Source organism: Mirounga leonina, unplaced genomic scaffold (genome assembly GCF_011800145.1).
Source record: "Mirounga leonina isolate KUSES-001 unplaced genomic scaffold, KU_Mleo_1.0 Mir_171, whole genome shotgun sequence".
In the NCBI taxonomy this organism is placed as follows: domain Eukaryota; kingdom Metazoa; phylum Chordata; class Mammalia; order Carnivora; family Phocidae; genus Mirounga; species Mirounga leonina.
In genome coordinates, this window is record NW_023270436.1 from 17,615,551 (window position 1) to 17,640,028 (window position 24,478).

General features: G+C 47.4%; 1 protein-coding gene across 1 annotated transcript; it reads right to left on the reverse strand.

The window, feature by feature from the left end:
• DAO (D-amino acid oxidase) lies at positions 1 to 17,635 on the reverse strand. The gene is made up of 11 exons (XM_035017473.1): positions 17,610 to 17,635; positions 12,644 to 12,846; positions 9,858 to 9,972; positions 8,553 to 8,629; positions 7,834 to 7,899; positions 6,151 to 6,205; positions 4,791 to 4,895; positions 3,826 to 3,908; positions 2,433 to 2,550; positions 1,693 to 1,791; positions 1 to 464 (listed from the first exon to the last, which is right to left on the reverse strand). Exons 2-11 carry the CDS (start codon positions 12,835 to 12,837, stop codon positions 333 to 335), a joined length of 1,044 nt encoding a protein of 347 aa, XP_034873364.1. The 5' UTR covers positions 12,838 to 12,846; positions 17,610 to 17,635; the 3' UTR covers positions 1 to 332.
• Between the last annotated feature and the right edge of the window lie 6,843 nt (positions 17,636 to 24,478).

The window sequence follows — 24,478 nt, forward strand, 5'->3', positions numbered from 1 at the left end:
TGTCCTCAAGTTACCTAACCTCAATTATCCCAATTTTCTGCTTGCCCCTTTGATTTTCTGAGCTTTCCTTTCTTCTGAGGACTTAAAATAAGTCAGCCCCCAGCTGTTCTTCATTCTGTCAGGCCCAGAGTGGGTAAAGAGACCCCAGTGATCAAAGGGAGCCCCAGGTAGGGCCAGACTTGCCTCCAGGAATGGACCTTATGGATTCCCTCTCATCTTGTGCTTCTTGCAGAAAAGAGCCAGGGTGGAAGTGGAGAGTGAGTGACAGCTTAGAGGGGGTGCACTGATTGGTTGGCTGAGGGGAGCAGGGAGTCCTTGGGGAGGTGGTGTTTTCAGAGGTGGGGTGGCGGCATCCTGAGCAACTCCCTTTCTTCTAGGATTTTCCCCAAGAGCTTGGCTGCCTCCAAGGCACAGCCCCAGTGGATGGTGAGCCCGTAGCCTCCATGGCCATAGTTGTGGATGACCTGGGAGAGGCAAGAGAGAAGGTAGCCAGGAGTGCCCTGGAAGAATCAGGAGCTCCCTGAAAAGTTCTGGGCAAAGCCAGAGGGAACCAGAGGGCCTCTCAGCTCCCTGGCAGGATGGTGGGGTCCCAGGAACACCAGTAAGGTGATTGTTTGGGGAGCTGGAGGTCAACACCATAGACTCTCTTTTGCTTAGGAAATGGACCTGCTTTCTGCACTCAGCACAGAAAAAGTAGAATCATCTAGAACTTGAGGCCAGGGATTCCCCTCCCCCAATCAAATTGTTTGAAGTTCCCTAAATCACCTTTCTTGTTCCCATCCTGCTCCAGAATGCCAAACCTCTTGTGTTAATAGAGAGACTCTTCTACCCACCTCGGGAGGAAAGAAAAGCCAGGGCACCGTACGGGGGGACTTTGGTTAGCATGCTAATTTGTCCTAGGGACAGAGGCAAGACCCCTGGGGCCTTTTTTAAAGCTAAAACCATCAGCAGGGAGTTTGACTCCATATGTGACTCTTTCCTCTGTATGTGTGTATACGTGCATGCAAGCACACATACACATACATCCCCTATACACAAAACTGTTCTACACACACACACACACACACACACACACACACACACCCCACATGCCCGGCATAAGGGAGGAAGGATGACCTACATGAGGAGGATGGCTTTCCTGTGGGGACTCTACCACCTAGTCAGGTCAGTTCCTTCAGCCAGGACATCTTCCACCATCTCAAGAAGCCCCGCTCCTACCCCAGAAGAGGGAACATGAAAGAGGGACCCCAGAGAACTGATGGAACGGCCACAGAATAGACATCTGCAAATTCAAACCACATCCCAGCCATGTTCCTCACAGGTTGTCTGACTGAGGCAAATGATTTCATGTCTTAGATCCCCAGGATCCTCATCTGAAGCATGGGGGAAGCAGGACCTATCACAAAGAGCTGGAGGGGAGATTCAGGGAGGTCTTTCATGTCTCAGTAACCTGTTTTCCTTCTGCCCGACCACAGGCTTTGACAAACTGAGGGGCACCGCCCTCTCCGTAACCTTGAGCAGGTCCTTTACAACATCCCTGAGCCTCAGTTTCTTTACAGAGGAAGGGATGCTAGCCAGCGTTGTCCTGGCCTGCCAGTCGGCTGTGTGAAGCCAGATGTCAGGCAAGACTGGAAATGCCAGAGCCTATTAGGGGTAGGGGGGGACTTTGCGTTCCTTGCCAGGAGAGCATACCTCTGTGTTTAAAGATCCAAAGCGAAGCTGTTCTCTTTCTAGCCGAATCTGGGGGCGTACTGGCCGGAGGCCAGTCAATTCAGCAATAATTTTTGCATCCTGGAAAAAAAGAGTATTAATAATTCATCTCCAGATTTTTTTTTTTAGGTGCCATTTTTAGGTGACAGAGTTAGCTTTGGAGTCTCATTATCACCACCAACACCATCACTTTCATTAACCACCACTATCAGCTGCCAACATCATTATTGTCATTCTTACCACATCACTACCAGTTCTATCGATGACCCCATTTCCATCAACCACCACTACCAGCCACCACCATGATGTCAACAGTCATGCCTCCTCACCCTCATTATCACCATCCTGAGCATATTCATCACCATCAACATCACCACTGTCATCGCCACCAACAGGCAAATGAAAAAACAGATGTCAAAACAAACAAAGGAGAAACACTGAGATTTCTACGACAAATGTGTCTGCTCCTTGTGCAGACAGACTAAGGTGTTTTTAGGGTTGGCATCTCAAAAGACAGCAACTCTTAGCCATGGACAGATAGGTGTCACCCGCTCACAGTAGGACTTCCTTATGCATTATCAAATTCTGGTGTATTTCACAGTCCCTTGCTGGAATAAATTTACCCAATTATCCCAGTGGCAGTGTCTTCCCATCCTCAAGGGGCCTCATGATCAAGCTGCCAAGACCCTGGTCTAGGGTACCAATACTCCTCCCCACCTTACCTTCAGGGTGGGCTCCAGTCTGCAGCAGCCTTCCCAGATGGTGTTGTGGTCCTGGATGTTGTTTACCTCACTCCAGTTCCCCAGCTGAAAGATGCCTCCCAGAGTCACTGCCTGGATCCTAGGTAAAAGTGAGGAGAGTCAATGACAAAGGGAAATGAAGCCTTTGAGACAAATGGGAGCCATCGCCATACTCACCCTTCCAACCGTCTCTACCTAAATCCCCATAACCATCCACATGGTCCTCCTTGCTAACACCACCATCAACACCATTGCAATCGCCACTGTCATTACCACCCACCACCATCGCTACTGTCACCATTAATGTCACTGTCGACATCGTCATCTCTTCCAGTGCACAGCATGGTGACTGTAGTTAGCAATACTGTATTGTATACTTGAAAATCGCTAAGAGAGTAAATCTTAAATGTTCTCACTACACACAGGGAAATCGTAATTATGTGACATGATGGATGTGTTAGCTAACCTTATTGTGGTAATCATATTGCAATATATGTATAGATCAAATTGTCACGTACATTGTAAATGTGCACCATTTGTCAATTACATCTTAATGAAATGAAAAAGTATCATTTACGTCAACAACATCATCTTCACAACTGCCTTCTTTGCTATCATGAATATGTCATCACCATCAGCCCCATTTGCCATTTCCACCACCAGCATTCATGTTGCCATTGATAATGTCATCTCTGTCACACCGCTAACATCACCATGAAGATAGCACAGCCCCACTTAACATTGATGTTGCAATCAACATGAATAACACTGCCTTTGAGATTGTCATCTCCACCATACTATTAACATCATCGATAGCGTCATCTCCATCAGCACCAGATACTGCCTCCACTCCCAATCATTGCCATCATCATCAACCTCCTCCTCAACACCACGCCACCCCCATTAATGTCAGCACTCTACCATCCTTGTCCTAATCACCACCCCTGTGAACTTTCCCAACAATGACAGTATTATCTCCACTATCACCATTCCACTCTCAAGACATTGTCATCCCATCAAAATGACCACCATCTTCACGAACATCATCACCTCTCCCATTAATATCATTATCACCATCAATCCAGATCCCCATTCCCACCACACTCCTGTTATTTCTGTTCACACCTTCCAGTGTCATTGCCTTCACACCCACTACCCTTGTCTCCAGCATCACCACTACGGTCGTCCAAAAACTTATTCAAGATGGAACCCAGTTAAGGTTGAGTCCTGCCTTTCCAGGGATTTACTGGCTCAACCTCACTTAGAAAACATTGGAAGAAAAAACCTGCAGTGACTAAGCAAGGGGCCTGGGGTGGGCAGTATAGAGAGGGCATGAAGGTGCCCCTTCTTCTGCCCTAAGATGTCAGATTCTTACCCTGGGATGATGTATGGGGACTGGTAGATGCCTTTCTCTGGGTCATGGGTGAGAATGAAGTGCTTCATCCAAGGGGCATCCACCTGTTGATTGAGGGCAGACAAGTCTCATCGGGGGAGTTGGATCACTGTTCTGCTCCCCTCTCTGCCTAGATGTTCTGACAAGTGTGGGAAAGCCAATTCCTAAGCCCTCTGCTGACCCTTCTGCTCCAAGTCTGCCCTGACTGCTTGCCCTTGCAGGAAGAGCCACCCCCGCTCCCTGAAATATCACACATTTTCACCTACATGACCACAGAAAAGCCCAGCATACATGTACAAATACACATACACTTCAGCCCACATCAGGAACACACCAACACTCATACAGGCACACATACACACATGCCCACAAAGGGGCATCCTTCACACACATGCACACATACACAGTGAGAAGCAATGTGGGATGATGTTTACAAGACATAGGCTCTTAAACCAGATTGTCTGGATTCTAACCCCAATTCCACAACTCACCACCATGTGAATTTGTGCATGTTACCTAATTCCTCTCTGCCTCAGTTTTCCCATCTGCAAAGTAACAATGGCAATATGATAGACCTCATCTCAAAGGGTTCTGGTAAGGATTAAATTAATAGCACAATAAAGTGCTCCGGCCTATACCTGGTACTTAATAAACACTCCATAAATGTTTGCTCTTTTTATTATAATACAGGAATATGCACTTCCTACATATGTAAAAACATATACGTGCATGCTTTGCTATATTATGAAAAACCCCCGAAAGAGAATGTTTGGAGGGGTCATGTTCGTCCTTCTTGCTTCTTTAACATGTCAATTGCCTGAAATCTGTGAGGCTCTTCTAACAGATGTCCCCAACACATCCTCTATCTTTGGAGAGGAAATAGGCAGGCAGCTACAATCTCTCTATCAAGAAAAGCAGGAGGTTCCATCCCTCACCTTCACACTCACCTTAATGATTTGTCCCCGGCCTGGTTTCAGTAGAGGGTCTGGTTGCAATGCCCCAGCCCACACCCCAGTGCAGTTGATAATCACGTCAGCACCTCCTTTTGCCACCTGGCAGCAACGAACAGAGCAGGTGGCATGGGAAGGGGTGAAGGCCCTGGTAGGGCCCCTCTTTCCCTCCCCTCTTTCCCTCTGCCCTCCACCCTGCATCTCTCTGCTCCCTATGGGACAGCAGGGAGGAGGCTCAATGAGGAATCCAAGGAGTGGACTTCAAATCTCTGCTCTGCCATTTACCTGCTATGTGACCTCAGAAATGTTCCATCATCTCCTCAAGGCTCAGCTGCCTTCACTATAAAGTAGGGCTGGTGATATCTGTTCTTAGACTGTGTGAGGATCTAATGTGACCCTGGATGTGAAAGTGCTCAGGAAGGAGTACTGTGGAAGGGGGAAAACCTTGGGACCTCCCAGAAGAAGTCAGACACAGAGATAATTCTCTTCCTCCTTCTGAATCCTTTTTATTTCATTCTCTTGCCTTCTGCTCTGCCAAGGCATTTTCAGAAGGCATGGTGGAACCCCTGGCTCTGTGCATGTGTGGGATACTTGACAGCTCAAGGGTATAGCATGATGGGCACCCAAACCCCTAGCCCAGTGCCAGTGCCTCCCCTCACAGGTCTGTCATGGGGCACACACATTGCAAGGCATTGTTGTCATTCAAAAGCCAGCATTTGCTACATTGGACTGTGAGCTTCTTGGGAATAAGGGCTGTGTCTGAGTCAACCATGTATCCCAAGTGCCCATCAGGGCTCAACCCGGAGGAGGTACTCATTATATAATGCCAGTAGCTGCATTTACCAAGCACCTTCACATGCCAAGTACAATTCTAGGTGCTAGGATTGAGTGACGTTATACAGCAAAGCTCCTGGTACTTAGCCAGTGCTTGATGGTGATAGTTGCTACTATCATTGTTATTGATGATGGTGTTACTCTGGAGCCAAGTCAGCTAAGAGCTTTAACTTTGCAGAAACATTAACCCTGATTTGTGTAGGAGGCAACCAAGTGTCTGGAACTCAAGAGTGGAGTGCAGCTGATACAGGTAAGAGGCAGCCAACTCTCTGGCCCTAAAACCCACTGAGGCTCAGAGGTAGATTAGCCCCTAATGTCCACCACTCTCCTACCATCCCTTTGTTCCAGCCACCAACATCAAGACAGAATGCTTGAGTCCTTCTGGGATTCAAGAAAGGCCTGGGACAGGCCTCAGGGGGACCCTGGGAGTGTGACAAGGGACCCCCAACCCAGCAACAGGGAGCAGAGGCCTCCCCTCCTCACCTCTCTCCCACATCCAGCCCCTTCCAGCCCTGCAACTCACCTCCTCAAAAGACTCCACTTTCTGCTGGAAGAATTTCACTCCCCTCTCAGTTAACCTGGGGGGATCAGACACATCAAAAAGCCCAGTATTCAGTTCTTTGTCCCATCTCTCCAAGGTGATGGCATGGGGGATGTTCCCTAAAGAAACTTCTGTGGATGATAGTCCCATAGGATGCTCCTTGAGAAAATGGCTGTGTAGTCAGATCAGATCAGTTCATAAGCACCTTGATGGACTAGTGGTCCATGAAATGTCCCATGGGAAAACTGAGATGGCTCAAGCCCCTTGTCAGCAGATGGAGATGGGAGAAGAGCCTTGGTGAAGGTCATACAGTGAGTTAATGACGGGATTGGGACTTAGACCCAGGCCTCTTAGTTCAAAACTCTTCTTACTACCACCACATTGCTTTGTAACATCAAAAGGAATGAGATGCAGGGTGGGGGAGGGGCAGAGCTGGACCAATGCTAAACGCCCCTTTGTCAGAAGCAAGGCATGAGGAGGAAGGTGGATTGGGGACATCCACCCCTCCCTCAAAATGTCCCAGAGGAAAAATATCTGTCATTATTAGAGATGTAGGAGAAACATCAAAAGAACAGGAAGTAAACCCTATGAAAGGTGAAGCATAACCTCAGGACTATTTCCTCAAGATAGAAAAAGTGGGGATATTCTGTCTAGGAAGAGGCTGGATAGGAGTCATAAGTATCCTAGCGTTAGGAGAAATAACTATGTTGTAGTGCAATGATTCCGAAACCTGGCTGATAATTAGAATCACTCAGGGAACTTCTTAAAACACAAATTTCTAAGCCCCACCCCAGAGGATCTGATTCAGTAGATATAAAGTGGGGTCCTGAAATCTATATTTCTAAAAGCTCCTCAGGTGATTTGATAAAAGCTGCAATCCATTCTAGATTTTTTTTAAATCTTAATAAAATAGTAAAACATAGGAAATATATGGAATCTTCCTTAATATGAATATAAATATAAATATGTCTCTCAAGCTAATGTTTGCTAATTTAGAACACTACAAGATTTCTTTTTTTTTAAAGATTTTATTTATTTATTTGAGAGAGAGAATGAGAGAGAGCACCAGAGGGAAGAGGGTCAGAGGGAGAAGCAGACCCCCCGCTGAGCAGGGAGCCTGATGCGGGACTCGATCCCGGGACTCCAGGATCATGACCTGAGCCGAAGGCAGTCGCTTAACCAACTGAGCCACCCAGGTGCCCACACTACAAGATTTCTATTAACATCAGAAACAAGACAGAGACAACCACTATACCCTGTATTAGTTAACATTGTTCTGGAGGTAGTTACCACAGCAGTTAGACAAGAAAAAAAAAAAGAGTTATAAAAATAAAAGGCAACTTCTGTTTTGCAGATGATGTAAATATGTCTGGAAAACTTATGAGAATCCATTTAAAACCATTACACAAACATGGATTTTGGTGAGGTCAGTAATAAATATCACATGTAAAGATCTGCCCAGATGGTTCTGATGCCCAATCAGATATGGAAACCATGGTTTAGTATACAGAAGTGATCAGAACCAAGGATAGCTCCCACCAAGCCTAAGAGTTGTCCTTTAACATTTGGGGTTGGTCAATACAAAAACAAATCCCATGAACAATTGTCAGTAGACACCCTGGTCCTTGGGAGGTGCTTTCCTTAAACCAAAGTTGAAATTCTCACCTTTCAGTCAGCCATGGTAGATACCTCCTCCCCTCCACAATCAGGCTTGTGTTGAACCAGCCATAGCTAGAGTCAAAAACAGGCAAGAGTGGTAATAAAGAATCAGAATCAGAGCGATATTCAAAGACTTTCAAATGGAGGTGGGAGCAGTCTCACTTTAGGGGGCCCCCAAGGGTAGAGCCAGGACCACTGAGTGAAGTTCAAATGGGGACTGGTTTTCAGTGCAAGGAAATTTTTTCTATCAGAAAAGCCATCCCTGACATTGGGGTGTGCACATGGAGACCAGATATGCATTCTTAGAAGGTATTCAGGCATGGGGTGGGGTGAAGGGAGGACCAAAGAGACATCAGGCTGCAAGGGAAAGAATAGAGGCGTTTGGAGTCACACAGACTGGGTTAGAATCCCATTTTGGTCACTTGGCTGTGTGACCTTGGGAAGTCATTTAGGCTCTCTGAAGCTCAGTTTCTTCATCTACAAAAGAGAGTAGGGACATGGAGCTTCTGGGCTTCAGATCTGTGATCCCCCACCATCTTAGCCCAGGTCCCTTATTGGGTGGGTGGCTTCTCCAAAGGAGCTGAACAGAGCAGCAGGAATCCAAGGTATCAGTGGCTCTTGGCTTGGGGTGGAATAGGAAACTTGGTACCTCCATCTTCTGTTGCCTTCTGGACAGATCTGTCTGAATCATAGCACCTCAGCCCCTTTGCCCATAACAACCTCACCTGTAATCAGGGAACATGTCCAACTCTCTGCAGGTCAGCTTCCGAAATCCCAGAACTGTGTCCTTCCAGGATGGATCCTGCCAAGGAAGGAGAGAAGGAGGCCCAGGGATGGGTGAAAGTCAATAAAAAGTTGTACAATGTGTACCACATGTAAGGCACTGTTCCAAGTATGTTACTTATACCATTCCATTTAATATCCCCAACAATCCAGTGAAATACATACTATTCTTATCTCCATTTTTACAGCTGGGCCAATTGAGACTTAAAGAGGTTAAGCAACGTGTCTAAAGTCACACAGCTAATAAACGATGGAGCTGAGATTTGCACCAACACAGTTTGGCTTCAGAGTCCATGGTCTTAACCATGATGCTATACGAAGGAAGGGTGAGAATAAGGCTGAGGGCGAGTGATAGGGTAAGAGTCAGAAATAGGAGAGAAACTGTTGACAATGAGGGTTATATCAAGGGGTGAGGGTGGGAGGCAGCCGAGCATAGGGTCAGACAACCTGGTGGAGTTTTGGGCCTCCCCACGGACCACCTTGAATTCTCTGAGACTCCCATTTTCTCGTCTGTATAATGGAATTAATAATCACTCTTGGTCCAGTGAAAGAGAACAGATAATATGGGTGATGCCTGTAGCCCGGTGCTAAACACTGACTCAGCCTTAGAGAGCTGGCCTGGGTTTCTGGACACCCCGCCCAACCATCCCCTCCAGCAACTTAAGAACATCCCCCAAGGCTGTGCTCTTCTTAACGCATTAGGCACCATGGGATCACAAACAGCCTGGGTTCAAATCCCAGTTCTGCCACATAAGAGATTTGTGACTTGAGCAAGTTACTCCATTTCTCTGAGCTTCTATTTCCTCGTTGTACAAAGAGGCTAATGATAGCACTTACTTGCTGGTTATTATGAGAATTAAATAAGTCACTAGTCGTAAAGTAGTTAACATAGGGCCTGGTAAATAGTAAGGGCTCATGTGCCATGATGAGTGTTTTAGTCTATCTTGGCAAAAAGCCCTGGCACCTCCAGGGACACAGGCAACCTTGTGACTTCAGCATGAAATCGTCACCACTACAGGACATGTCTGGGTTTGACTCAACCAAAGGCTAGTTCCCGTGTTTCATCAGAAAGTTCTTTGGTCTCTACCAATTTAAGAACAAAATTGGAAACAAAAGTAACTTTAAAGCATAAATAGAATTTAAAGGAAACCTGATTTGAATGCAAGAGGCTGTCACCCACAAGGCTCAAAGTACTCCCCAGACTCAGGCTCCCAGCCCTGGTCTGTGAACAAGGACCCCTCACTCACCGGAAAATCTTCACGGAAGAGGTTGTAGCCTGAGATCAGGGCCAGGCCCATGTCTGCAGCATTGGGAGAATGGATGTGGCTCAGGAGATAGTCAAAGGTCTGCTGGTTCCAATGTCTGGAAGGATCCCACAGATTCTCGGTCACCTAATACCCCGAGCTGGACAAGAAAACTCTGAGGGTTGGCTTGCATGGGATTGTGACCAGGCTGGTGGGGATATGCCAAAATCCAGAAATCCACCACGTTCACTTCTGCAGCGTCCCAAATGCCTATGGGTCCTCCCTAAGCCCAGACTTTCTAGTATTTCCCCACTAATAGGAAAGAGAAGGGCGGAAACAAGGGATGATCCATCACAACCCTTTGGAGCTCATCTCGGGCTTGGGATCATGGAGCTGCGAGTTTAAATGAAGGCTCAGGCCTGCCTTGAGATCTGCCCCACAGTTCAGGCTCACTCCAAGCACCTCCCCCTCCCCCCCGTATAAATGCCAGCAGGAGACCTTAGCTTGCTGGTCCCAAACACTTTCCTCCTCTTCTTCCTGGGCACGTAACTGGCTACATCGCCTAGAGTCCCATGCAGCCAGGTGTGGCCATGTGACTGCATTCTGGCCAATGTACCCTAAGACCGCACATGTCGTCCTCATGCTGTGCTCCTTCCAAAAGCACAGCATAGTGACATCAGAAGGTATGGTGACACGGTTACCGTGGCATCAGATGTGACATCAGAAGCCACAGAGGAGGACAGCAGAGCTGCGAGATGCAAGGAGCCCGGGCCCCTGAATTGCCACCCAATGATCAGGAACATCGGTTTTGGAATTTATGGGAGAACGTAACTTCTTTTTTTTTTTTTTTTTTTTTTTAAGATTTTATTTATTTATTTGCGAGAGAGAGAATGAGAGACAGAGAGCATGAGAAGGAGGAGGGTCAGAGGGAGAAGCAGACTCCCTGCTGAGCAGGGAGCCCGATGTGGGACTCGATCCCGGGACTCCAGGATCATGACCTGAGCCGAAGGCAGTCGCTTAACCAACTGAGCCACCCAGGCGCCCGAGAACGTAACTTCTGTTTGAGTCATTACACACTTGCGCTTCTTTGCTGAAGCAGCCGGCAGTTTGCGGTTTCTACACAGACAAAATAACCTTGGCAACGTCTTTGCTACACCTGCTCATCCATCCACCCATTTACAGGTATTCCTGACCTGGAGGTTCCTCTTAAAGTTAAAACTAGAATTACCCTATGATCCAGCAATCACACTACTGGGTATTTCCCCGAAGAATACAAAAACACTAATTCAAACGGATACGTGCATCCGATGTTCATAGCAGCATTATTAGCAATAGCCGAGATACGGAAGCAGCCCAAGTGTCCATCAATTGGTGAGTGGTTAAGAAGACGTGGTCTGTATATACAGTGGAATATTACTCAGCCATAAAAGAGAATGAAATCTTGCCTTTTGCAACGACATGGACAGAGCTAGAGCGTATAATTCTAAGCGAAGTAAGAGAAAGACGAATGCCCTATGATTTCACTCATATGTGGAATTTAAGAAACAAAACAAATGAACAAAGGGGGAAAGAGAGAGAGAGACTCTTAACTGTAGAGAACAAAATGATGGTTCCCAGAGAGGAGGTGGGTGGGGGGTGTGGGAAATAGGTGATGGGGATTAAGGAAAACACTTGTGGTGAGTGCCAGGCGATGTATGGAAGCGTTCAATCAGTATATAGTACACCTGAAACTAATGTAACACCGTATGTTAACGAACTGGAACTAAACTAAAAACATAAAAAAAAGAAATTGTTAAATGAAAATGATTGTCACAATGGGCAAATTCAGGGGAGCTAGATTTCTAAGCTGTTAAATATAGCTGTTAAAAATGGCAATTAGAATGAGTTCAAATAAACTGAAAGATCTTTTTATGAATTTATATATGGAAAAAAAATACGTCTCTGAGGGCAAAATTGCTCCCTACTGTACCCAGTATCAAGGACTTTAGTGCATTTTGTCCTTCTTTACAATTATTGCTGGGGTTTGAAGGGCTCTGTTTTCTTTTTATTTTTTTTTAGATTTTATTTATTTATTTGAGAGAGAAGCAGAGACAGAGACAGAGAGAGCACAAGCAAGGGCAGTGACAGAGGGAGAGGGAGAAGCAGACTCCCCTCTGAGCAGGGAGCCCGATGTGGGGGCTCAATCCCAGGAACCCAGGATCATGATCTGAGCCGAAGGCAGACGCTTAACTGACTGAGCCACCCAGGTGCCCCTAAAGAGTTCTGTTTCCTGTTAGCCACTGGGGAAATCAGATGAAAATGATCTTTATTTTTTTTTTAATTTTTTTTTAAGATTTTATTTATTTATTTGAGACAGAGAGAATGAGATACAGAGAGCATGAGAGGGAGGAGGGTCAGAGGGAGAAGCAGACTCCCCGCCGAGCAGGGAGCCCGATGCGGGACTCGATCCCGGGACTCCAGGATCATGACCTGAGCCGAAGGCAGTCGCTTAACCAACTGAGCCACCCAGGCGCCCGAAAATGATCTTTAAATAAATAAACTAGGAAAAAAAATACCATGTATTCCTGATCCATCCATGCACATGGCATCCACAGCCACCCAGTTTAGGGGAGGCATGGAGGAAAGCCTCCATTTGTCTGGCACATAGTAGGCCTTACTATTTATTAGTATTTTCTTTTAAGCCTTGACAAGGGGCTTGTTCTTGGTGACGGGAACCCTGAGAGGGAGCATCCCCTCTTCAAACTCAGCCCCACCAGTTCCCCGGGCCGCCCTGTGGGACCCTCACTCACACTTCCTGTGGGTTGCTGGGGTCCGAGAGGTAGGCCTGACAGAGGCCAGCAGCCACGTTGCTGTTGGTGAACGGGGTGAAGCGGTCTGCATAGACCCTGACGTCCAGCGATGGCAGGACCGAATGGTAGCGCTCGTGGATGCACAGGGCAGTGGACAGCCCAATGACCCCGGCTCCAATCACCACCACACGCATCGTGCCGGCCTGCAGGGGGGAAAGGTTGCAGTCTGCCATCACCACCATCACCACTGTCCCCTGAAAGGCTTAGAAAGTGCCAGACACCGCCAAGCCCTTCTATACCTGATCCTCTTAATGACCCTCAGAAATGGAAAAATGGAAACATAGAGAGGCCAAGCAACTTGCCCAAGGTCACGGGTCAGCGGGTGAGTGATGCAGCTTTGGCTGGGCAGCCTCCCCCGAAGACCCTGCCCCAAGCCAGGAACATAAATAGGGCTGAGCGGAGCGTCTGGCCGGCTGTAGACTTGGGGGCTTGCGGTGAGGACCATGGGCTCTAGCTTCAAATCTCATACCTCAACTCTGCCACCTAATGGCCATTGACATTGGGCAAGATGCTCATGAGCCTTCACCTTCTGGGAAACGGGGGCGGGGGGGGCAGATAATAACAGTCTACCTTGGAGAAAGATGGGAGTTTTAACAAGATGGCCAGTGTAAAAGCCTCAACATAGGGTCAAGTGCAAAAGAAGTAGTTTACTGACATTCATGGAGTACCTACTGTGTACCGACCCCAGGGCTAAGTGCTTCGCCCCACATTCTCAGGAGGCTGGGGTTATTGGCCCCATTGTTCGGATGAGGAAAAGGAGGCTCAGAGAGGCGAAGTAAGTTACCTGAGGTCACACAGCCAGTAAGTGATGCTGCCAGGATTTAATTTCGGTTCAAGTAAACTCAACATCCACTTACGGCGCACCTACTATGAACCAAGCTGGGACCTAGTGGGTGCAAGGTCTGACTTTAGAACTCGGGGCTTCCAGCACAACCGCTCAGGGCCGGCCTTGGGGGCTGGGCTGGCTGGGTCCTCAGAAGTTTAAAAGGCTTAGCAGCTTTGGACCTTGAAGCTGCTTGGGCCCCCACACAGCAGGGAAATACCCTGTGGGCTCCTGCTGAGGCAGAACAAGGGGACTTTTTTATGCCCGGAAGGGCCAAGTTCAACTTTCCCTCCTCTACACTCACAGCCCTCTTCCCAGACCAAGCCTCCTGGCAACCCCGTGGCACTGAACGGCAGGACATTCTCAATACGGCCTAGTTTTGTAAAAGGGGAAAACGGCTCCAGCCCACAAGAACTGGACTCCGTTGGGGTTTCAACAGCCAAGTTGGAGATAAAACCAGGAAACGGAAAAGCATTTCTCCTCTGGACCATTCTCCTTCCTGCTGCGAGGCTTGGTTGCAGGGGCAGGACCCTCTCAGTGACCCCTAGCCTCCTCCCATCCCGCCTCCCCCCCTACTTTGCCTCAGGAGATTCAATCTCCTCATCTGTAAACTAAGAGTAACCCTGACCTCCCAGGGTCACCCTGAAAATGAATCCACCAGCTTGGCAGAAGTTTCTGGTGCCGCACCTGGCACAGAGTAGGGCCCTCAGTATGTAGTGACCTCCTTCTGTCCCCTGGGCATCTTAAAGATAACAAGGAGAAAGAACTTGGGGCGGGGGAGGGGAGGAGAAGAGGAAGAAGGGAGAGTCAGACCTGGCTTCACTTCTGACCCTCTGTGTGGCCTTGACCAAGTGACTTCCCCTCTCTGGGCCTTCTGACTCTCTCTGCATAACTCAGGAGAGTTGACCACTTTTGTGCATTAACAATAAGAAGGTGAGAATAGAGGGCTTTCCAAATTCCCCAAATGAATCCAAGAGGCAGCAGTAACAGCCCAGGCTGGGGGTCAGACATACCCGGGTTCGCAGCCTGGCTCTGGCACACACCCAGCCATGTGACCCTGGGCAAGTCGCTTAACTTAACTGAGCGAGGGTGACCAATCTCCTCAGTTTCCCAGGACTGAGGGTGTTCCCAGGATGTGGACTCTGAGAGCAAAAACCAGGAGAGTCCTGGGGCAAACAAGGATGAGTTTTCATCCTGATTGAGCCTCTATTTCCTCTTTTGTGGACTTTTAAGTGTTACAAAGCTCCCTGCCCATTGTCTCCCCACCAAAATATCAGCTCCCGGAGGACAGGGACATTTCTTTTTTAAGATTTATTTATTTACTTTAGAGAGAGTGAAAGAGTGTGTGCACAAGTCGGAGGGGGGGCGGGGCGCAAAGGGAGAGACACTCAAGCAGACTCCCTGCCAAGCACGGGGCCCGATGCAGGGCTCAATCTCACTACCTGTGAGACCGTGACCTGAGCCGAAACCAAGAGTCAGACACTTAACCGACTGGGCCCCGGGCGGGGACTTTTATCTACTGTTCTATCCCCAAGGCCTAGAATAGTGCCTTGCCTATATATAACAGGGACTCGCGAATGAATGAACGAATGGATGAAAGAATGAATGAATGAACAAGTGAATGAATGCATGAATGAATGTATCAAGTTCTTATGAGGATCAAAAGAGAAAATACTGGTTAAGTGCTGGGGAGCTCATAAATGACAGCAGTGATTGTCACCGTCCCAGTTCACAGGTGAGGGGGCCAAGGACAGAGAGAGGAAGCTAAGTTATTCGAGGTTATAACAAGGGTTGGAGGAAAGGTGGGGTGTGAACCCAGCTCTGCCTTTTCCAGGGCCTGAGGTTTTTTTGTTTTGTTTTGTTTTGTTTCCATTCTCATGCCACCTAGAAAACCAGCAAAGGATGGAGAAAAAGAGGAGCTGCTTCTATAGTAGAGGTTGTGAGGGACGAGAAGGAGAGTGTGAAAACCCTCCACAGGTTTCTGGGCAGGAAGAAAGAGGCCTCGGCCTGAAGCAAAGCAGGCACACGGCCTGTCTCCGATAACCAGGCTGGTCAGGTGTGTCGAAGCCTCTGGTTAGGAGTGGGGGCACATGCCCAAGAGAAGAGCATGAGGGACGCCCGGAACAACATCTGGAGCCAAATGGCCAAGATAAAGAGGGACAAGTAACAGCGTGAGACTCAGTTTCTCCAGAGCGTAAAATGCTAACGATGAGTTAGACGTTGTCATACAGATGGGGAAACTGAGGCCTGGAAAAGCGGAGAGACTCTACCAAAATGACGTGTTTGTGATAAAAGGGTTTGTGGGGTCTTGGGGTGAAAAAGTCTCCAGAAAAGGCAAGAATAGGTTGAATCAGGAAAAGAACTGTCGACACAGAGACAACAATAGCCCTGATATAGCCTGTTCCAGTCCCTGCGCTAAGAAATGTATGTGCCCTCCCGGGATCGAGTCCCACGTCGGGCTCCGTGCTCAGCAGGGAGTCTGCTTCTCTCTCTGACCCTCCCCCCTCTCATGCTCTCTATCTCATTCTCTCTCTCAAATAAATAAATAAAATCTTTTAAAAAAATTAAAAAAAAAAAAGAAATGTATGTGCCTTATCTGCTTTCATCTTCTGACACCCTTCAGGGTTATCATTATGCCCATTTTCCAGATGAAGCAAGTGAGGCTCGGACACCCAGCTGGCGGTGAGAAGCGGAGCCCGGCACAGCCTGACTCACAAGTCCGTGTCCCTAAACAACACCATGCGAGGCTGGCAAATCATGCTATTTGAAAAAAATCAGAGGGTGAAACAGGTGAAAATAAACAGCCAATAAATATTTCAGCGTCCTGCATTGAAAGAACCCATAACATACAACATGTGTACGAATTTTTAGTGCATTGCTGGTAGGCATAGAATTGAGAAGGAAAAATGTGGTTCCCAAGCTAGTCATCTTAAACTGCAGGACTCAGATCTGATGCTGATTAGAGCAACCCGTGTGTGTGCATTAGAGTACAGTATAAATGCATGAGCTTCTTCTGAGAAGCAGAAGCCAAGCTGTGGGATCTGACAGATCCAGCCTCAGGTAAAATCATTCATGCACGTGGATAATGAACTTGTGGACTCGCACGCGCGTGGCTCGATTGCTAGGTCAGCCATTCCTCGTTGTTGCTGGTGTTCCTGTTAGTGTTGCCCTTCTCCCGCGTCTTGCACCCTTAACTTGGAGTGTGCATCTGGGAAGCTGCCGAGCTTCTCACATTTATCTGCGTGTGTGTGGAATTATAACATGTCCGTAAGTGTGGGGCGGGAGGGGAATTTGGGGCATCTGCCACTCGCCACTACACACGTGTAGATTCATTACAGATGTCCTCTTGCTTCATCCTCTCAACTGCTCTGGGAGGTTCTACAGACGTGGGACTGAGGTTCAGGGAGGGGAAATCACTCTCCCAAAGTCACGCAGCCAGTGTGGGGCAGCATTGGGATCTGGACTCTGTTCTATCTGAGCTTTCTGCACCGTGCTATATAACTATTAGGCAGTGGGCAGTAAGTTGGCACCTGACGCTTTCTGCTTGCTTTTCAGTCTCGTGTTTGCTTATAACCTCCTTTGTCCCTCAAAAGGAATTTGGGGCAGCTTGTGCCTTTGATTGCTATTTGCGTGTAGCAAAAAAATAGGAGACTTGTTAAAAAAAATCGACAAATCACGGGCAAGGTATTTGAATGAACAAAATCAGGTTGTGCCATATGGGTACTTCTTCTGCTGTTGATATTTTCACAGCTTACCCTTAACAGGAACAGAAATGCTTGACAACCAGGCTACCAGCCCCCTGTCCCCAAATAATCATGACCATTTACTGAGTACTTGCTATGTGCCGAGTTCTGTGCTAAGCACTTTCTGTTCATCGCCTATTTTGATACTCAGACTAACCCTGGAAGAGGTGATTATGATCGCTTCCTTCCAGATGAGGAGAAGGAGGTCTGGAAAGGTGAAGGCACTTGCCTATGTTCCTGCCTAGCCGCAGAGCTGTCACCCGCCTTGGGCTCTAATGTGGAGCCTTCTCCTTAACTCTGGGAGGACCCTGAGTCCTGGTGCACCGACACCCCGACTCACCTGAATTGCCCAACTTCTGAAGAAACAGCTGCTGTAGACGCAGGATCTTATCTCCTGAGGGGAGTCTCCTGATTCTGGGGCATCCTGTCCTCAGCCCTCTGCCCGCCAACTGGGACTGGAGCTCAGGGTCAAAATCTGGACTTATGGACAGGGCACAGCGAGGGGTGGGGCTTGGCACTGAGCTGCTCACAGGCTGGGAGACCTCCTCTCCCCTCCTTCTGGTCCCTGAAAAGTTGCCTGACTTTTCTGGCTGATCCCAAGCCCCTGGGGACAGCCCTTGGGGCGGGGGTGGCAGGGAGGGCTGATGGGGACAAGGAGGTCTGTCTCCCCAGGCCAGCTGGAGATGATCCTCTTTCTTCTCTCTTCCTGCTGCCACCCTGGGGGAGGGGAGGGTTGTTCCCTAGCCACTGTGGGCCTGGTCAGCCTGGCAGCCCTGTGGAGAGGCCAGAGAAACAGGACAGGGCCTCCAGCGGCCAGCCGGCCAGCCTAATGCCATTCTTGGATGCTGGGTGCATGAGGCCAAGGAGAGACTCAGGGTGACGCCTATTTGGGCCATAAGGATGCGTGGCTCTTTGCTGCTGTATCCCAGAGACACAGGCGGCAGAACTCCAAGTCCCTCCTCTGCCAGAGCTAGACGTGGAGTTGTGATTATTAGAGCTGAAGGATTATCAGGCGCCTCACTGTGTGGATGGGAAGACTGAGGCCTGGAGAGAGGGACTAACCAGCCCCAAGTAAGGCATTCTTTGGGTCAGCTTTGAAGATCCAGCCTCCACTTCCCTATCTTCAGCATCGTTGAATAAAAAAGTGAGGATAAAATAAGAAAATGCATACAAAATATTTAGTGCATGGTAGTTTTTAATAATTTTTTTTTTTTTTAGATTTTTAAAATTTATTTGACAGAGAGAGAGAGAAAGAGCGAGCACAAGCAGGGGGAGCAAGGGAGGGAGAAGCAGGCTCCCCACCAAGCAGGGAGTCCGATGCGGGGCTGGATCCCAGGACCCCGGGATCATGATTTGAGCCAAAGGCAGACACTCAACTAACTGAGCCAACCAGGTGCCCCTTTATAATAATAATTTTCAAAAGCATGGGGTGAACTCCACTTTTTACTCTATATACTTCTATTTCGTTTGAATTTTTAAAATAATAGTCATGTATCACTTTTATATCACATGACCTTGTGTCCCTAATTCCTTGTGCCCCTAGTTCATCATGGGAATATTTAAAGTTAACAGAAATTCCCCGGATAGCTTCATGTGCCCCCGCCCCCCATCCCAGCAATGATGTACGGCTTGTAAATTTCAGTGTTCCAGTTTATTTATTTATTTATTTATTTATTTATTTATTTATTTATTTAAGATTTTATTTATTTATTTGACAGAGAGAGACACAGCGAGAGAGGGAACACAAGCAGGGGGAGTGGGAGAGGGAGAAGCAGGCTTCCCGCTGAGCAGGGAGCCCGATGTGGGGCTCGATCTCAGGACCCTGGGATCATGACCTGAGCCGAAGGCAGACGCTTAATGACTGAGCCACCCAGGCGCCCCTATTTATTTTTTTTAAAGAGTTTCTTTCTAAGTGATCTCTACACACAACATGGGACTCGAACTCACAACCCTGAGATCAAGAGTCCTGGTCTCCACTGACTGAGTCAGCCAGGTGCCCCGTGGTGTGCCAGTTTTAAGTACTTTGCCTGGATTATCTCATTTTTAAAAAAGACTATTTATTTATTTATTTGAGAGACAGTACGTGCACGAGAGAGAGCACGAGCTGGGGGTGGGGGTCAGAGGAAGAGGGAGAGGGAGAAGCAGGCTCCCCGCTGAGCCAGGAGCCTGATGCAGGACTCGATCCCAGGACCCCGGGACCATGACCTGAGCTGAAGGCAGATGCTTAACCAACTGAGCCATGCAGGTGTCTCTGGATTATCTCATTTAATCTCACAACAGCCCTATAGACTAGGGGCTATTATGATCATCCCTCCCTTCAGTTCAAAAACTTGTTCCCCGTGTCCACTAAGGCTAAATACACACTTATTATCCCCAAACCCAGGAACCCCGAATCTTACATATATACCCAAGAGAAATGAAAATACACATCAACCAAAAAGCTTGTACAAGAACATTCATAGCCCCAAAGGGAAACAACTCAAATAATCAGCTGGAAAATGAATGAAACCGATGGTGGAGTTTTTGCACAATTCCCACCATGGAATATTATACAGCGATGAAAAAGTCAAAAGCTGCCGCACACAACAGCCTGGAGGAATCTCATAGTCGCTATGTCGAGCGGAAGAAGCCATACAGGAGGAAGCCCATATGGCATGCTTCCATATTTGTGAAATTCAAGAAAAAGGCAAAACTAATTAATGGTGGTGGAGGATGTGGGAAGATTGATTGCCTCTGGGAGAGGCACTGAGGAGGATGGGGCACAAGGACACCTTCTGAGAGGCTGGAAACGTGCTCCTTCATAGGGAGGTGGTTACAGGAATGTATGTATATGTAAAAATTCATCCAGTTGTGCATTTAAAATTAAGATCAATGTCTCTGACACAATTAGAAGAGGGGGGAGGGAGAGAGAGAAAGATGGGGGAAGGAAAGAAGGAAAGAAGTCCCACAGACTCAGTTTAGGACTCACTTGGTCTTGGTGATCGTTAAGGTCCTTAAGAAACGACTCTGAATCCCCAAAGTTCACTGATCATAATGATAGAAGGTCCCCAAAAAGGCCCCCAAAAGGACCTCTGGAAGCGATTTCTGTGTATTTGGGTGGAGCTGTAGGGGTCAAAGATCCTCCTGTTCCAGTGGCTGGTTGACAAAGAGCATGGCCTCATAGCAGCTCTGAAATACTCCTAGCTAAGGCAAAAGAATCATTCACTGGGAGAATTCCTTGCAGGAGGCAGAATTCTAGGTGGGGCAGGTGAAGTTATAGAACAACAAGTTAACGCTCCCTCCGATAAACTTAAGTTTTATTTTAACTTTTCTAAGTATGAGGGTCATCAGAACCTCTGTAAATGTGTACAACACAGGAGGTATTAAGAAGAAAGTACTCAGGCACCTGGGTGGCTCAGTTGGTTAAGCGACTGCCTTCGGCTCAGGTCATGATCCTGGAGTCCCGGGATCGAGTCCCGCATCAGGCTCCCTGCTCGGCGGGGAGTCTGCTTCTCCCTCTGACCCTCCTCCCTCTCATGCTCTCTGTATCTCATTCTCTCTGTCTCAAATAAATAAATAAAATCTTTAAAAAAAAGAAGAAGAAGAAGAAGAAGAAGAAGAAAGTACTCATCCCCTGCAGCCAATCCCACCACCGGGAAATAGGGACCGTTAACGTTGGTCCGGTGACCAAGTGGGATCATGTTATATGTGCTGTGTCTCCTGTTCTGTTCACTTATCAGTGTGGTAGATCCTAAATATCTCTCCATGCAACTATAGAACAACACCCACCCTTTCACACTGGGTACGACTGTCTACAGCTATAACAATTTTTCAAGTCAATCCCTATGGGAGGGGTGTCCCTATACTTTTTTTTTTTTTAAGATTTTATTTTATTTTTTTTATTTTTTGACAGAGAGAGAGTGAGGGAACACAAGCAGGGGGAGTGGGAGAGGGAGAAGCAGGCTCCCCGCAGAGCAGGGAGCCCGATGCGGGGCTCGATCCCAGGACCCTGGGACCATGACCTGAGCCGAAGGCAGATGCTTAACGACTGAGCCACCCAGGCGCCCCTACTTTTTTTTAATGTTACAAAGAAATATCCTGAACGTGTTTCTTGGCACACTCGTCTAATTATTTCCTTAGACTCGATTCCTAAAAATGAAATCATTGTGCCAAAGAGGTTGCGTGTTTAAAAATGTTGATCCATTTTGCCAGACCGCCCTCCAGAAGGGCTCTATCAATTGACAAATTTAAGGAGGTGCCCACCCTGTACTTGCACCATCCCAAGAGTGAAAGCCTCCTAAGTTTTGCCCAGCCCCCACCCACTGCTGGCCTCAGCCTGCTTCCAGCCCTGCTGATGATACTGCAAATCTTCTCATATGGGGATGGGCCCTTTTGGATTTCTTTACAAAGTGTCTATGTATGTATGTATGTATGTATGTATGTATGTCGCTCATTTTTCTCTCGAATTGAGCTGGCTTTTTTTCTTATTCATTTGTGAGAATTCCCCTAATATATATGGGTTTTCTCCTTCTGTTGCAAATATTTTCCCCAATCTGTTTGTCATACAAAGATTTTAAAACTTTTTGCAGCCAAATCTATTCATCTTTTTGTTTTCCTTCATGGTTTCTGCCATTAATGTCATATTTCGAAGACTTGCTTTCCCCCTTCCCTCCCTGCCCCTTATTATAAACTACTTGCACAGACTTTTAAGAACTTTTGAGGGCTTTTTTTTTTTTTACATTTAGATAAAATTCATTTGAAATTAATTTTGGGGCGCCTGGGTGGCTCAGTCGTTAAGCGTTGCCTTCGGCTTGGGTCATGATCCCAGGGTCCTGGCATCGAGGCCCTCATTGGGCTCCCTGCTCCGCGGGAGGCCTGCTTCTCCCTCTCCCACTCCCCCTGCTTGTGTTCCCTCTCTCGCTGTGTCTCTCTCTGTCAAATAAATAAATAAAATCTTTTAAAAAAATTAATTTTGGACACTAGAAGCAGGGTGTGGATCTAGCTCTACTGGCTATAGTTAATGGCACCAAAACCATTGGTTAAGTCACTTAGATTTTCTCCACTGATACCTACCTGATTTTATCATTCACTAAACTTTCCTATATGTTTGGATCTATTCCTGAACTCTCCATCGATCTGTCTGTGGCTTTCTAGGCCTGTGCCCCTTCTGTTTCCATTTCTGCAACGTCATCATATGTTTTAATATTTGGTGCAACAGACCCCTTCTCTTTACTTTTCCTTCTCAGAGTTTATACCTCCCTCTTCTCCCATAGTTACCTTCCTGGGGGTCGAGGTGGGGGTAGTGATTAAAGGCCGTGGACTCTGGGGTCTGACAAGCAGACTCGACTGGCACCCCAGCTTTGCTCTCTCTACCTGTGTGGTCTTGCACTGATATTTAAGGAAACCAGAGCACAGTGGAGCATGTGACTCTTGATCTTGGGGCCATGAGTTCAAGTCCCACGTTGGGCCTAGAGCTTCCTTTAAAAAAAATCATCATAATAAATGTCAACTACAAAATGATTCAAAAGAAGGCAAAAAGGAAATCAGAGCACAATCAGGAGGCCACATGGCAGGAGGTCCAAGAGCACACGCTTTAGTACCAGACATGTCAACCTTCAGCTCCGCCCCTCATGGTCCTCAAGATCTCTGACAAGTTTCCCCTGGATGCCTCATGTGGAATAGGGGAGGGGTCTGGTAACAGTTCCTTACTATTGGAAAAATTAAATAACTAGGGACTTTCTCCTACTGTGGAAATTTTTTTGGTAAAGATTATTTATTTATTATTTATTTGAGAGAGAGAGAGAGAGCATGAGCAGGGGGAGGAGCAGAGGGAGAGGGAGAAGCAGACTCCCCTCTGAGCAGGGAGCTTGACTTGGGGCTCGATCCCAGGACCCTAAGATCACGACCCGAGCAGAAGGCAGATGCCCAACAGATTGAGCCACCCAGGTGCCCCATCCTATTGCGGAATTAAAATGAAATAGTGATCGTCAGAGGACACAATGCACAGTATGTGCCCAACAAATGTTAGCTTGGTCCATTATCTCTTGTCAGGACCTTTTACACCCAAAAAGATCAGTTGGGATTTTCATTGGAATTGCATTTAATTTAATATAGAGAGATTGATAATCCTACTATAATAAGTCTTTCCAACAAAAACAAAGCTTTTCCAGGGCACCTGGCTTGCTCAGTCAGTGGAGCATGCCACTCTTGATCTTGGGGTTGTGTGTTCAAGCCCCACATTGGGTAGAGATTACTTAAAAATAAAATCTTAAAAAAAAAAGAGAGAGAGAGAAAGCTTTTCCATCTCTCCATGTATGTCTTCTTTTTTTGTTCTTTGGTATCTTTCTAACTGTTCATACTTTTCTTCCAAAACTGGGATCCTGTCATATTCTATAAGGTGACCTGCTCCCCCTCCCCCCACTTAATATTTTATAAAAATCTTTCTGCAGTAGTGCATTGTTTTATGACATATTTTTCTATGGCTGCTGTATTAGTTTTCTATTATTGTATAACAAATTACCTCAAAATTTAGTAGCTTAAAACAATACACAAGTATTAGCATACCTTTTCTGTGGATCTGGAATCTGGGAGCAACTTAGCCAGATGCTTCTGGCTGCCTCTCTCTCAAGGCCCAGCCAGGATGTTGGCCATGGCTCAAGTCCTACTGAGGGTTTGAATGGGGCCGGAGAAGCCACTTTCAAGGTGGTTCAGTCACGTGGCTGGTAGGTTGGTAGCTGGCTGTTGGCCTCGGTTGGCCTCGGTTGGCCTCAGTTCCTTGCCATGAGGACCTGTCTCCATAGGGCTGCTGGAGTGTCCTCATGCACGGCAGCTGGCTTCCCTGAAAGGGAGTGATCCAAGAGACAGCAAGATGGAAGCCACGGTGTCTTGTATGACCTCGCCTCAGAAGTCACACACCGTCACATCTGTGATTACCCAGGTCAGCCCTATTCATTGTGGAGAGTGACCCACAACGGCAGGAGTACCAGGAGATGGGGATACAGAGGGCCTTCAAGGATGGCCGTCATATGCAAATACCCATATTTACCCAATCAATCCCCTCTCGTGGAACATTTAATCACTCCATCACAGGCTGAGGTTCTAAGGCCCAGGAAGGGTGAGTGTGGACGTAGAGTGTTTTGCCTGTGGATGACCCACTGGAGAGCTGAGGGAATGCCTAAAGGCAGGCAGAGCCTCCCCCACTAACAGGGAAAACCCACAGGTTAAAGCAGG